Source organism: Loxodonta africana, chromosome 6, assembly GCF_030014295.1.
Source record: "Loxodonta africana isolate mLoxAfr1 chromosome 6, mLoxAfr1.hap2, whole genome shotgun sequence".
NCBI classification, from domain to species: domain Eukaryota; kingdom Metazoa; phylum Chordata; class Mammalia; order Proboscidea; family Elephantidae; genus Loxodonta; species Loxodonta africana.
The window spans coordinates 93,713,676-93,728,738 of record NC_087347.1 but is presented as its reverse complement, the minus strand read 5'-3'; the positions used below and the strand labels follow the sequence as shown (position 1 = coordinate 93,728,738).

General features: G+C 37.1%; 1 protein-coding gene across 4 annotated transcripts in view; it reads left to right on the top strand.

Moving 5' to 3' along the window:
- Positions 1 to 7,536: 7,536 nt before the first annotated feature.
- GALNT13 (polypeptide N-acetylgalactosaminyltransferase 13) overlaps positions 7,537 to 15,063 on the top strand; it is a 537,747-nt gene continuing 530,220 nt past the window's right edge. For 3 of the 4 annotated variants that reach the window (XM_064287134.1, XM_064287132.1, XM_064287131.1), the window contains exon 1: positions 7,537 to 7,745. In XM_064287134.1, the coding sequence (XP_064143204.1) occupies positions 7,604 to 7,745 (142 nt within the window). In that variant the 5' untranslated portion in view covers positions 7,537 to 7,603. The remainder of the gene's footprint in view (positions 7,746 to 15,063) is intronic. The other variant, XM_064287133.1, reaches the window with a different exon arrangement.

Sequence of the window (15,063 nt, the reverse complement as noted above, 5' to 3'; positions counted from 1 at the left end):
GCTCCCTGGAAACCCTGTGGGGCAGTTCTACTCTGTTCTATAGGGTCGCTATGAGTCGGAGTTGACTTGACAGCAATGGGTTTGGTTTTTTTTGTTTGCTTAGGACAGATGAGGAGTATTATTTTAGATAAGTTGGTCCAGAAAGACCTCTTTGGGGATATTTGAGCAGAGACCTGAGTAAAGAGTGTTGGAGTGTCCCACCAGGTTATTGAAGAGAGGAGTGTTCCAGGTAGAGAAAACTTAAGAGAGAGGGTTAAAAGATGAGCTCTGAATTTGGCTGAGCATTGCAGGCCAGTGTGAAGATTTTGCAATTTATCTTAAAATCTAAAGGAAGCCACAGAACAGGGGATAGATCTGATTAGATTTAGATTTTAAAAGGATCAGTCTGCCTTCTATGTGGAGAATAGATTATTATGTGCGTGCATTTAAGAAGTTAAGGTATAGTGTGTAATTGAATTTATCCACTCCTAGGTGTATAAACCAAAACCAAATCCACTGCTGTCGAGTCAGTTACAACTCATAGCAACCCCATAGGGTTTCCATGGCTGTAAATCTCTGCAGAAGCAGACTGCTACATCTTTCTCCTGTGAAGCTGCTGGTAGTTTTGAACTGCCAACCTTTAGGTTAGCAGTCAGTCACTTTAACCAGCCCACCACCAGGGCTCACAAACATATTTCCACACAAAAAAACTTATATACAAATGCTCATAGAAGCATTTTTCATAATAGCCAAAAAATGGAAACAACCCAAATGTCCATTAACTGATGAATGGGTATGAGTAAATGAATAAAATGTGGCATAGCCATATAAAGAAATATTATTCGGCAATAAAGATAAATAAATGAAATGCTAGTACATGGTACAACATGGATGAAACATTATGCTAGTGATGGGAGACAGTCATGAAGGACCATATAATAATGTAAGATTGATTCCATTTATATGAAATGTCCAGAAGAGAGACAGAAGGCAGACTAGTGGTCATTTGGGCTGGGGGAGTGGGTGATGGGAGAATTGAGTGTGATGACTAAGGGGAGCCATTTTATCTTGGGGGTAATGAAAACGTTCTAATGTTGATTGTAATGATGAATATGCCACTTTGTGACTGTACTAAAAGCCATTGCATTATATATTTTCATTGGTGGAATTGTATGGTATGATATAAATAAAAGTTTTTTTTTTTTTTCTTTAAGAAAAAGAAGCTAAGGAAGTATTTCAAGGCAGTGATAGTAGCTTGGCCTAGAGCTGTAGCAGTGGAATGGGTCAGAAGTGGATTAAATCTGTAGGTACAGTCAACAAAATTTGCTGCATAGTTAGACAGGGGATGTCAGAAAGAGCTGTCAGAAAGAAGTGCAAGATTTTTTTTTTTTCTGAGCTGTGGCGTTAGTGGTTAAGAGTTATGGCTGTTAACTGAAAGGTTTGCTGTTCGAATCCACCAGCCATTCCTTGGAAACCCTATGTGGCAATTCTACTCTGTCTTTTACGGTCACTATGAGTCAGGTTTGGGTCTTTTTTTTTTTTTTTGGGTTCTTAATAGTGGCAGAGACTAAAGCCTGCTGGGGGGAATGAGAAGATAGGAACATGCACACAGTTATTATACATATTTCTTTCCAGGAGTTTTGCATTAAAGGTGAGCAGAGAAATAGAGGGGTAGCTTAAGAGGGATGTGGGGTCAGGTTAGTTTATTTTAAGATGATGATTAATAAAGCATGTATGTTTCTTTATAGCAATGACTTATCAGAGGAGAAAAAAAAACTGATGCAGAAGAGATGTAAGCTTATTGGTGAAATCCTTGAATATTTGAGAGTAGAGGGTGTTGCACTCCTTAAAAGGCCAGCTCATCCATTTTAACGCTTGAGCTTGCAGATTTAGAGGTGGTGGTAATAGAAACAAGCAAGTGGATTCATTCAGCGTGGAAGTATGCAAAATTCTTTTCTGATTGTTTATATCTTCTCTGATAAATCTCGAAGCATAGTGATAAACTGAAAGTGACAAGTGTAGAGATGGAAGTATGAGGAAGGCAAACAAGGTGCAAAATGGTTGTCTGAGGGATGGACATTGATTTGACTAGGAAGTGTTGCAGAATTGCTGCGAAACATTGCGGGTCCACATGTAGTGTGGGGGTCATAGATTAAAAATGGGAACAGATAGCATATTTTTTTTTTTTTTTTGTGTGTGTGTGTGTGTGTGTGTGTGTGGTGGGGGGGGTTCCCAGCCATGTCCAGCTGCTTGAATGTGGGAATCGAATAGTGGAAAATGGGATTTAACCAGTGTTGTAGTTTTACAACTTAAATGTATTGGAGTAAGAGAGGATATGTGTAAGAGATGTGAAATTCTGCTCCCATATAGCTTCATATGTAAGAAGGGGAGACAAATTATAAACAACAAAAAAATAATTTTTAGTATGTTGGAGATGTTAAAAAGGGCTAAAAAGAAGAATAAAGTGAAGTGAGGATACAGGATGATGAGAGTATGTGTGCTATTTTATGTAGATTGATGGGAAAGCTCTCCTTGATGTGACATTTGAGCAAGAAGGAAGTAAAATTTGAAGGAAGTGAGAAAATGGAGCCATGAACACATCAGCAGGCAGAGAAAACAGCATGTGTGCATACCTTGAGACAAGAAAGTGATTGATACATTTAAGAAATAGCAAGGAGATCTATGTGGCTGAAGGGGAGGACAATGGTAGGAAATGTAGGAAATGGGATTAGATTAGGTGAAAGCCCTCTTATCTGATGCAATTGTGACTATAATTTCTTGGTTAATCAAGAGTTGGTTAAATAAGAAAATCATATAATACCTACAGAAATATTTTATTTTGGTCTTACCTTTAAAGTATGAGGTATAGTTTATAAATTGTGAAATGCACAGATCTTAAGTGTACAGCTCACTGAGGTTCGGCAGTTGTAAAACCTTGTGCAACTCATACCCCAACAGTAAATGTATCTATTAAATATTTCCATTTTGTGATGCTCACCTTATCCTCTGATTCCCTGAACATATGCACACTGAACATGAATTGCTTCTGAAAGGATGGATGAGGAGACAAATAGAATCCTGGATTTTTTTTCTTATTCTTTTGATGATCATGTTGATAACAACATTACCATCACTACTCCTACTATTTCAACTACTGCAACTACTAGCTAACTTACACCTTCTCCTCATTTATCGACGATCTCATTTTCTGATATTTTACATTTACAACAATAGTTAAAAGTCTACTATGCAACTATTTTGGGCATTAATGATGTATGCCTGGCAGTTACCAACGCTGAGATGCAAGATGAGAGTAACACTGGCTTTGATTGTTAAGGTTATGTGTCAACTTGCCTGGGCCTTGATTCTCGGTGGTTTGGCAGTTATGTAATGATGTCACTTGGGAATTATGGTAATGGTGTAATTTGGCAGTTATGTAATGATGTAGTCATCCTCCACTTTGCGGTCTGATGTGGTCATCCTCCATTTTCTCATAATACCCATTTTGCACAATGACCTGATCTTTGGAATCAAACCATGTCAATAAGTGAGGAGAGGGCATATATTGAGCCTCTCTTATATGCCAAGCACTGTTTACATGTATTAATTCATTCAATACTTATCTGCCTTATGAGGTAGCTACTAGTGTTATTTACATTTTATGGCTAGAGAAACCAAGCCATAGAACACTTAAGTAACTTGAATAAAGTCTTATAATTAGTGATTGTTGCAACCTGGATTCAAATCATGGCATTGTAACTCTGCAATATCTATTTTTAAGGCTTATGTTAGGCTGTCTCATTATAGTCAAATTTGATGCTATGAATATTCAACCTTTCCTTAGTTAAATATATAAGGAGCCCTGGTGGTGCAATGGTTAAAGTGCTCAGCTGCGAACTAAAAAGTCAGTCGTTTGATCCCACCAGCTGCTCCTTGGGAGAAAGATGTGGCTGTCTGCTTCTGTAGAGATAATAGCCTTGGAGGCTCTATGGGGAAGTTCTGTTCTGTCCTATAGGGTTTCTGTGAGTCAGAATTGATAGCAACAGGTTTGGTTTTTGGTTTTTGGTTTAGTGAAATGCATTTGAGTCCACATTTTTTTGTTTCTATTCCACAATCTTTTCACATAAAGTGTTCATTCAACATTATCTTTGTCTATGTCTTTATGTCATAGTGCGTCTTGTTTTGTGGTGTGGTTTTACAGCTAACCCTTGGGTTTATGCTGTGAGTGGATTTCCCTGGTGCACCCTAATTCTTAATCTTCATTCATACAAAGATCAGTCTTCGTATCAATCAGCTTGGAGCTAACTCGGCATTTTTTCAGTGCTTACTCACTAGGGTTGTCAGTCTATAAAGAAAAACCATGCAAAATTGTCCAGTTATCAGCTCACAGACCCTCCTGCAGAGCTATTTAAAACCTTTTAAGTGTGTTGGTGGTGGGTGCCTGAAACTTTTGGGAGCACTACCAGCAGTCTTACACTAGCTTCCAGGATCCATTGGCAGCCTCAAATGCAGCCTCATAAAAAAGATTGGATAAATTTGTACCTATTATATAATTTTATATGACAGGAAATATATGACTACAGATAAAGTATGTCTGGTAGTAACTAAAGTTGACTCACTGCATAAGTTTATGGTTTTTTAGAGATAACCTCCTAATTAAAAGCAAAAAACAAAATAAAAATTTCTTTTTATTTTAAAAACATAGTTACTAAAACCCTAAACTTTATCTTGGTTTTATTTTATTATTATTATTTTTTTTCAATTCAGCCTTTGATAAAGACAGGAAAAAAGGTGTATATGTTCAAGTAAAAGTCCTATAATATAGAATATGTAGCTGATGTCATTATTCAGTGGGCAAGAGCAAGAAGAAAAGAGAAAGGTAATGTAACTAACAAGATGGAAGATGGTACTTAATAATTTCCTAGTTCTCCTATGTAGAGAGATATTTTTAAGAGGGAAATATCTGTCCTCAAAAGATTTTTGAAACAGAAAGGGGTTGTAGTTTTAGATAGGAGAATCTGTAGTTGATGCAAGTTGGTCATGCTCCAAGTGGGCTTGGCAAACAAGGGACATTACAGAACTTGGGTTTCCTGACTGCTTGACAAACAGAGCAGTATTTGTAAATAAATAGGAGCTAACAGGAATAAAAGCATAGTACAGATGCTGGTTCTCTTAAATAAACCTGTGCTTATATTGGTTAGCGTTACTATGTATATGGTACCATCCTTCTGCTCAATCAGTTTTGTTCTGAGAAACAGAGTATTAGAACAGGGTACATTACATTTCTATTTCACAAGAGCTAGAGGATAAGACCCTTGTGAATAATAAAACTGTTTTCAGGGTAGAGGTGCAGGTAAAGAATTAGAAATTTGAAGTATATAAGGAAAGGCTATTTCAAAAATAAAATGCAAACATCAACTTAGTTTTGTCACATAGAATAGGAAAGTTAGACTTCTCTTAGTGTTAATGTCTTGATATACAGATCCAGCAGGCTATGAAATTAGAATAATTTGAATAATGCTTGAAGTAGCAATAAGATGATTCAGACTTTCTATTATAACTATAGTTTAAATTCTCAATAACCTCAACCATTAGGCTCTTATTAGAAATTGGCTTAAGACATTTTAATATTTAACATTAAGTAATTTAAGTAATTTTAGATTTTCTATTAGGATATCTTCATATTTTCTTTTAAAAAGGCTTTCTCCTTCCTAATCTTGCTTAAACCTCACAATATTTTGTGAAGTAGATAGGGCAGGAAACATAAGTAATAAAAATGAAGCACAGAGAGGCAAAATGACTACCTTAGGTCATCTCTTCATTTATGACAGAGCCAAGGATGGTGCTGTTTATACCTTCGAGGACCTTTATAAGGTGTTCCTCCAAAATCTGGGAATAGTCATTTGTTAACCATCAATATTCTATGTACTTTCCCACAGAATATTGTCTACAATAAACTGAAGGGGCCTACTCCATCTTGAGACCAAAAAAAGATGAAAAATTTGACAGCTTGAACAATTTCATATTCCAAGCTCACAAAGCTTACACAAAGTCATGGGAAATATATATGGGAAAATTCTTCCCTAGTTATCGGGTTTAGAGGCTGAGAATATTTAGCTATAGTTTTTACAAAAAATCAAGGGGAAATAAAACAAACTACGAAATTAGCATACCACGTTTTTTAAAGAAAAACAACAAACAAGCAAAGAAACAATAAACCCCAGATGTCATGTATTCTTTGAATTTGCACATTTTAGTCCTCTCTTTGTTTTAAATAAAGGAAATGATATTCTCAATGAATATAAATCAAACGTGAAAATGTCACATTATGGTGGTAAGTCAGCTGCCATTAAGTTAAAGAGCTTCTGCCTCAGCAAATTGTACTTTGATGTTTTTATTTTGAGACAAATGTTTATGTAAGATCCCTAGTATCTTTATATTTAATAACAGTGCTTCCCAAATAGTTCTGCCAAAAAAAGTTACTAATCTTGTTCATATCCATAAATTTATAATTCATTTGATATTATTTCAAATGTAGCAAGTGATTTGAAATTAGCTTTGATCTGATATATTTATTGTACAGCTAGAAACTAGTTAGCCAGGTAGTTATTGTTCAGTATATTACAAATAATACAAATATGTATATGGCATTAATTCTATATTTACTTCTGACCATATCTCAATAATGGTGCACATATCTTTGTTATGCCCTTTAGAATTCTTGTGCAGGTTATTTTAAGTCACTTGGCACTAATATGTTGTTTCTCCCCTGCTAAATTGTTTGAATGTATGCTGTCTATTCTAGAATACACATCTGTTGTGGATGCTTTCTGTGCAGACCAGATGGGCTTTTGAAAGCTAAATAACTGTTGATTTATTTCATGAAACTGCCTATTTGAGAGTCTGACAAAGTTTTATTTTTTTCTGTTTTATATCTTAGTAACTATGTGTTCTTCAAGATGTTTTATAAGCACTACCATACTTAATCCTCATGGAAAATTTTTGGTTTGGGCATTATTATCCTCATTTTACAGATGAGAAAACTGAGGCTTAGAAAGGCTATCATCTCTAGGAAGTGGACAGACCCAGGTCTGTCATCTCTGAAGGCAAATTCTTAGCCAACTATAATATATTGTATCCACAGATAATTTTGATTTCAGCATTATTTGCTCTTCAGAAGTGTGATTCATGGTAAATTTTGAACTGCACTATTTGACAACCTGATGCTATAAGGAATATTATGACAGAACTTTAAGGTGAAGATGGTACAACTTGAAGAAACCAAATGCTTTGTCAAGGGCCCAGCAGAATAGTGGCAGATTTGGGATTAGATGTTAGAATTTTAGCCTCTTGGTGTGGTTACAACTTTTAGTTATGTGGCCTTTTAATTCTAGATTTAAAGGCCCAAGTGATTATTTATATGGGAACATTAAATGTCATATATTTCTTACTATATCTCCTTTATGTAAAACAAGCACTGTATGACAAATGAGATTTCCTTTTTTTTTTTTTTTTTACAGTGGGATGCATCCTACCTTCATTTTGGAGTTCAAGTCTGTGGCTTGGATTTACCATAGTCGCGTCTGCCTTTGATTTGTGTGTTAACTAGAAATTAAGGGAAGACATGAGGAGATTTGTTTACTGCAAGGTGGTTTTAGCCACTTCACTGATGTGGGTTCTCGTTGATGTCTTCTTACTCCTCTACTTCAGTGAATGTAACAAATGTGATGACAAGAAAGAGAGATCCCTGCTGCCTGCACTGAGGGGTAAGTGCTGAGGAAGTGGACATATTTTTCTAGAGATGAGAAGGGTAATGACTTTTGACAAAATAGGAAACTTTGAAATAAGAGTTGTTTCCACTTACTGAGTTAGAAGAGCGTTTGTCAGATTCATTAAAGTACATTTAACCACGGGGCAGCTACTTTAGTTTTCTTGGCCTCAGGTGTCCTGTCCGAAGAAATAAGGAAAATTAGCTAACATCTAAGGTACCTTCCAATTCTAATAATTCCATTTTGAGGCTGTAAGGGGAGACCAATTTGATGAACACTGGACAGAATTTTAAGTCTAGGCTCACAGAAGACCAAAGTTTTTAGACATCAAGCAAATAATACAGAAGTGAAAAGCCTACAGGAGCGAGACAAATGGGCACTGTAGCAAACCGGAATGTGCATGACACCTCTAAAGACTTGCTAATGCAATAAAAACATTTTTTTTTCTTTTAGCAAAACACATCTTGGTGGTCACATTCAATATGTGGGCCACCAGTTTGTTAGCCCCACTTCAAGGGCAAGTGATAATTTCAAGTATCTCGTAAAGTCACTTTAACTCAGTATTTTCCTCTATTGGGAACCAGTTTCAATGACTAGGTAAGAGTGAATTCTAAAGAAAAAAACCCTAAAATGATTTATATAAATGCTGCTTTATTAATTTAAGACTAGAGATTCGTTTCTTGCAGAGCAATTCCAAATATTTTCCTCTATGCTTTTTGTTGACTTCTTGATCTGTAAGTGTAACTGTATTTCTAAAATATTGCTGGTAAATGGGTGCTTTTTGAAGTACTTAAGAGTACACAAAATTAGTTTTATTCTCATTAAATTAAACATTTGTACCTTGAACTTTGGTGTACAACATTAATTCTCTGCTTAGTGAAAGTTTTCTTCATAAATATGATAAAAAGTAAACTTTAACTGAGTCCCAGTTGAAATGCTTATACATTTTGGAAAATTCAACTGAATTGCCAAATTGAGATTTTCATTTATTTAATGAATGTAATTTGCCTTTGGTGTTATATTTTTGAAATTGTCATTAGTAAAAATATGATAATAAACAGAATTACATTAATACTATCCAGTTACACGAGGTTTAGGGAAACACAGAAGAGCATTTCCAAAAAGTAATTTTTGTTCAAACAGTATTTTGGACATCCTGGGTTTGTTTTGGTTTTTAATGATGCTCTGGCTCAATTGAAGAGTCCCTGAGTTTCTTAGTCTCCCCCTCAGAATGTGCCTGCCTCACTGTAGTTTTTGACTAGTACAAAGAATCGGGAGATAATGCTTTGGAAGTGAGTGATCCTCGACTCGTTTAGATAGTTTATATGCATTTTTTATGCCCTTACCCTACAATTATTCAGAGAGAAGAACTTTATGAGTCTATTAGTTTTTGATAAATGAACATGGGAATTGATTTGCTGATCTTTGGTTAAAATCCCAGAATAAATCAAGCTTCTCAGCTTCTTTGTTAGAATCAGTTGAGCTGCTGCTTGGCTGAAAGTGGAAATGTGTTTTGATGGATTACATCAGTTTGTAATGATCACTTTGTCATTTCTGGAATGGAGGCATCTAGATTGGTCACAAAAAAATGTAATAACCTGATTCAGCAAAACTATGACAGGGTTTTCTGCAAGCAGTTTTGCTGATTTAAGTTCTTAATACTCAGTCTTAAATCTCAAAATATGAGATTAATATTCAAGACAAAAATCACAATTTTTCCTTGTCTTTATATTGTAACATCAGACTATATTCTCTTTATTTTTAAAACTTCTTTTAATGTCGTACATTAAATTTTTTTTTTGTCTTGAATAAATGGAAAACAGACTTTAGGATTTGAAGAAAAGTCTAAAGTTACTTCTTATTTTAGAATAGTACTTTATATAGGAATCTGCACCCTCTATTTAAAATAAGGTATTTACTACAGGCTGAAGACGCTGGTCAAAGTGTAGTTAGCTGATATTTTCATGTTTCAAATCTGCTACAAAAGGCTTTTTGAATGAAAAAAGTTGACCCTTTTGGACCTATGTAACTCCATTGTTAAAACAAAGGTTTTAGGCTAGCTTTTTTCAAAGATTTCTTTTAGTTTTAAATTTTAAACAATTTCTAAGTACCTTAATCTGGGTCTGGTATAAAACAAAACTTAACAGAAACTGTGGCATTTAAGCTGAAGCCTAAAAGATAAAAGTAGAAAATGTCTAGTTGAAGAAGAAAATAGTAAAATTTTCATAGAATGGTTAAGGTTTCAAAACACCTAGGATTTTTCTGAAGGAGAAAAATACAGAGTAGGAATGTGACTTATTAGATATCAGGTGTCATGGATTGAATTGTGTCCCCCTAAAATGCATGTCAACTTGGCCAGGCCATGATTCCCAGTATTGTGTGGTTGCCCTCCATTTTGTGATCTTATATCATTATCCTCCATTTTGTGAGGTGTTGTAAATCCTAATCTCTATATGTTAATGAGGCAGGATCAGTGTGAAGTGCTTCTTCAGTCATAGCCATTCAAGAGGGTGTGACTCAAATCACAGCCTTACACAAGTCACAGCCTTCCATAAGTCACACCCTTGCTTGTGCCACACCTTTTATCTTGCAAGAGATAAAAGGAGAGGGAAGTGAGCATAGAGGAGAGTGGCCTCACTACTAGCAAGAAAGAAACACCAGGAGCAGAACATGTCCTTTGGACCTGGAGTCCCCGTGCTGAGAACCTCCTAGACCCAGGGGAAGATGGATGCTAATACACATGGAGATCTCCAAGGAACGTCGGGCCCACACATGTTGAAAGGATTCAAGGACCTTACCACAGAGCTGACAGAGAGAGAAAGTCTTCCCCTACAGCTGGTGACCTGAATTCAGACTTCTACCTTCCTAAAAAAAAAAGTGAGAAAATAACTGTTTGTTAAAGCTATCCATTTGTGGTATTTTTGCTATAGCAACACTACATAACTAATACATTGGGTTTTATATAACTAGAGTAATTAAAACTGTGTAGTATTTTTTTTTTAGTATTTTCACAGTTGACAAATTTACAAGTCAGTTGAAAGAGACACCCCAGAAATAAACCCATACATGTTTGGTATACTTAGTATATGACAGAAGAGGTACTGCAAATCAGTGGGGAAACGGGTGCTATTTAATAAATGGAGCTGAAAATGAAATGTTAAAACACATGGAAAAAGATGAAATTGATGTCTTAAACCAAGATAAACTTTGAAGTGTATAGATAGATAAATAGATAGATGATAGATAGAGAGATAGACAGATCTCAAGGAAATGGCTCACATGGTTGTGGAGGTTGGCAAGCCCCAAAGTCCGTGGCTCAGGCATGGGCTCGAGACTTCTCCTGACATGCGTGGTTGCGGAGGCTGACAAATTCTGAATCAGCAGGTCAGATGGTTGGCTGTCAGCTCACAGGGCTGCAGAACTTGGTGAATCCCAAAGTCAGCAGGTCAGGCAACAGGCTGCTGGCTCACAGGGCTGTGAAGATGGTGAATCCCAGAGTTGACAGATCAGGTGACAGGCTGCTGGCTCACAGGCCTGCAGAGCTGGTGAATCCCAAAGTAGGCAGTTCAGACCACAAGCTGCTGGCTGAAGTCTCAAGAGCCAGAGGTTAGATGATCACAAGCTAGAAACAGGATCCAGAGCAAGCAAGTGAACTTTGCCACAATGTCCGTGTGTGTGTGCGTGAGTGTGTGTGTGTGTGTGTGTGTGTATAGGGTGCAGGTCACACCCACAGGGAAACTCCCCTTACAACTGATTGGTTGATCAAATCAGATCACATCATATAGGTGATTCCATTATATCACAAAATGGAAAATAATTACATCAGATCAAAAATGGACAGTTACTAATACTGAGGATCATGGCCTAACCAAGTTGACACATAACATTAACTATCACAGTCTACCCCTTGTCAACTTGGCACCCGTATACATCTCCTTAAACCATACATAATTTCTAAATAAAGACAATTATAAAGTCATGCTTGCACCTAATGTGATACAGCTAACATGCGTGCAACTGAAAACCAAAAATGCAGTAGCCCTGTTTACATCTTACATTTTATAAGTGATAGGATAAGGGAGGGAATAAAACAAAAATGTTTGCTCTCTCTTTCTCTATAGATATGTATGTGTGTATACACATACATACACGTATAATAAAGCAGGAAAGTAATATAACAATTACAATCCTTGTTTCTGCAACTGGTCATGAGGCTGTAACTGGTTTTGAGAACTAGCTTCTTCCACCACTCATTCTGTATTCCCTTTACCCTCAGCAAGCTCCTCAGCTAGTTGTGGTTCTTTGCCTGATGGAATGACCCAAACTTTCATTCCTTAAGGATCTGGGTGATTAGTAGTCATGTTGGAATTGGGTTGCTGTAGTTTTCCATTGACTTTAATCACAGAGCATGGTAGTACATGGTAGTACTAAGAGACGCCCTAAGGCATCTCTTATATTCCAGACATACTCTTTCATTAACTCCATTATGCAATATCAGTCTGATTCCGCCTTGGTAGTCAGGGTCAATCACACAAGCCAATATGGTAACTCCCTTCTTTGCCTGTTGTTCTAGAAGCATGAGCAGCCCAAAGTGGCTGGGCGACATTCTTAACTTCCGGTTCGATGGAATCCATGTTGTATCTCCAGGTGGGAGCATTCCTCTCTTTGGAATCACTACAGGCTGGGTTTGTGTATCCACTGGACCCGCTGTGAGCCAAACCTGAGCTAAGACTCTGTTACTAACCTGTCCTCCATACAACCCCATTCTGACTAGTGGGCCACAGTGACATTTTGAATCTCCTGGGATTAGTGTCAATTCAGAGCCAGTATCCAGTAATCCCCAAATTCTGATTATTTGCTTTTCCGCAATGAACAGTCACTCTTGTAAAATGCTGTAGATCCTTTTGGGGAAGGCTGGGAGAAAGATTAATGGTATAAATTTTTGGCAATGTAGTAGGGTCCTTCCTCAGGGGGACCCAGGCTCCCCTTTAGTCAAAGGGTTGTGGTCTGTGAACAGGTTCAAGTATGGGAATTGATTGAGGGGCAGTGACTCTCTAGTCTGGCAATTCGAGTCAGACTGCCTTTCATTTGACCTATAATTGACCCACTTGTACAGATCAAGTAAATATTTAGTAGGTTTCCTATCTTTTTCACTCCTAGGGACACCATGACTAAGTAGCCAATGCCATAAGTCCATCCAAGTCAGAATACTCTGATTACTGTGTTGACTGTGCTGTCCATTATGGTAACCATTCCTACCTTCTCTTTGTTGATTAAGTGCTTCCACTTGGCCCATATAACCATGAGGTCCAATCACCCCATTGTAATTAGGTGTCTTTTTATTTATTTATTATTGTGCTTTAGGCAAAAGTTTAAAACTCAAGTTAGTTTCTCATACAAAACTTTATACACACTTTGTTATGTGACCCTAGTTGTATCCCTGTAATGAAACAGCACAATTGCCCTTTCCGCACCAGATTTCTCATGTCCAGTCAGCCAGCCCCTATCCCTTTCTGCCTTCTGACCTTGCCTCCAGACGTGAGTTGTCCAGTTAGTCGCCTCGTGTATCTACTTGAACTAAGAAGGACACTCTTCACGAGTATCATTTTAAGTCTTATAGTCCAGTCTAATCTTTGTCTGAAGAGCTGGCTTCAGGAATGGCTTTAGCTCTGGGTTAAAAGAGAGTCTGGGGGTCATGTCTTCTGGGGTTCCTCCAGTCTCAGTCAGACCATTAGGTCTGGTCTTTTTACGTGAATTTGAGTTCTGCACCCCACTTTTCTCCTGCTCTGTTAGGGACTGTCTGTTATGTTCCCTGTCAGGGTGGTCATTGGTGGTAGACAGGTACCATCTAGCTCTTCTGAACTTCGGTTGATGGAATTTCTGGTTTATGTAGACCTTTTTGTCTCTTGGGCTAATATAGTCCTTGTGTCTTTGGTATTCTTCATTCTCCTTTGCTCTAGGTGGGTTGGGACCAATTGATGCATCTTAAATGGCTGCTTGCTAGCTTTTAAGACCCTAGATGCCACTCACCAAAGTGGGATGCAGAACATTTTCTTAATAAACTTTGTTATGCCAATTGATCTACATATCTCCTGAAATCATGGTCCCCAGACCCCTGCCCCTGCTACTCTGTCCCTCAAAGTGTTGGGTTGTGTTCAGGGAACTTCTTAGCTTCTGGCTTAGTCCAGTTGTGCTGTCATCCTCTGCATTGTGTATTGTCCTTCCTTCACCTAGGATAATTCTTGTCTACTATCTAGTTAGTGGATTCCCCTCTCCCTTTATCCCTACCCTCATAACCATCAAAGAATGTTTTCTTCTGTGTTTAAACCTTTTCTTGAGTTCTTATAATAGTAGCCTCATACAATATTTGTCCTTTTATGACTGACTACTTTCACTCAGCATAATGCCTTCTGGATTCATCCATGTTAAGAGATGTTTCACTGATTCATCATTGTTCTTTATTATTGCATAGTATTCCATTGTGTGAATATACCTTAATTTGTTTATCCATTCATCCATTTCTGGGCACCTAGGTTGCTTCCATCTTTTTGCTATTATGAACAGTGCTGCAGTGAACATGGGTGTGCATATATCTGTTTGTGTGAGGGCTCTTATTTCTCTAGAATAAATTCCAAGGAGTGTGATTGCTGGATCCTGTGCTGCTTTTATTTCTAGCTTTTTAAGGAAGTGCCAAATTGCTTTCCAAAGTGTTTGTACCATTTTACATTCCCACCAGCAGTGTATAAGTGTTCCAGTCTCTCTACAACCTCTCCAACATTTATTATTTTGTCCTTTTTGGATTAATACTAACCTCTTTGGGGTGAGGTGGTATCTCATTGTAGTTTTGATTTGCACATTTCTAATGGCTAATGATCATGAGCATTTCCTCAAGTATCTGTTAGCTGCCTGAATGTCTTCTTTGGTGAAGTGCCTGTTCATATCCTTTGCCCATTTTTTAATTAGGTCGTTTGTCTTTTTGTTGTTGTCGTTACTGAAGTTTTGCAGTATCTTGTAGATTTTAGAGATTAGACCATAGTCACGTATGTCGTAGCCAAAATTTTTTTCCCAGTCTATAGGTTGGTTGTCTTTTAACTATTTTGGTGAAATCTTTTGATAAGCATAAGTGTTTGGTTTTTAGGAGCTCCCAGTTATCTAGTTTCTCTTCTGGTGTTTGTGCATTGTTAGTAATGTCTTGTATACAGTTTATGCTATGTATTAGGGCTCTTAGCATTGCCTCTATTTTTTCTTTCATGATCTTTATCATTTTAAATTTTATATTTAGGTCTTTGATCCATTTTGAGTTATTTTTGTAGAT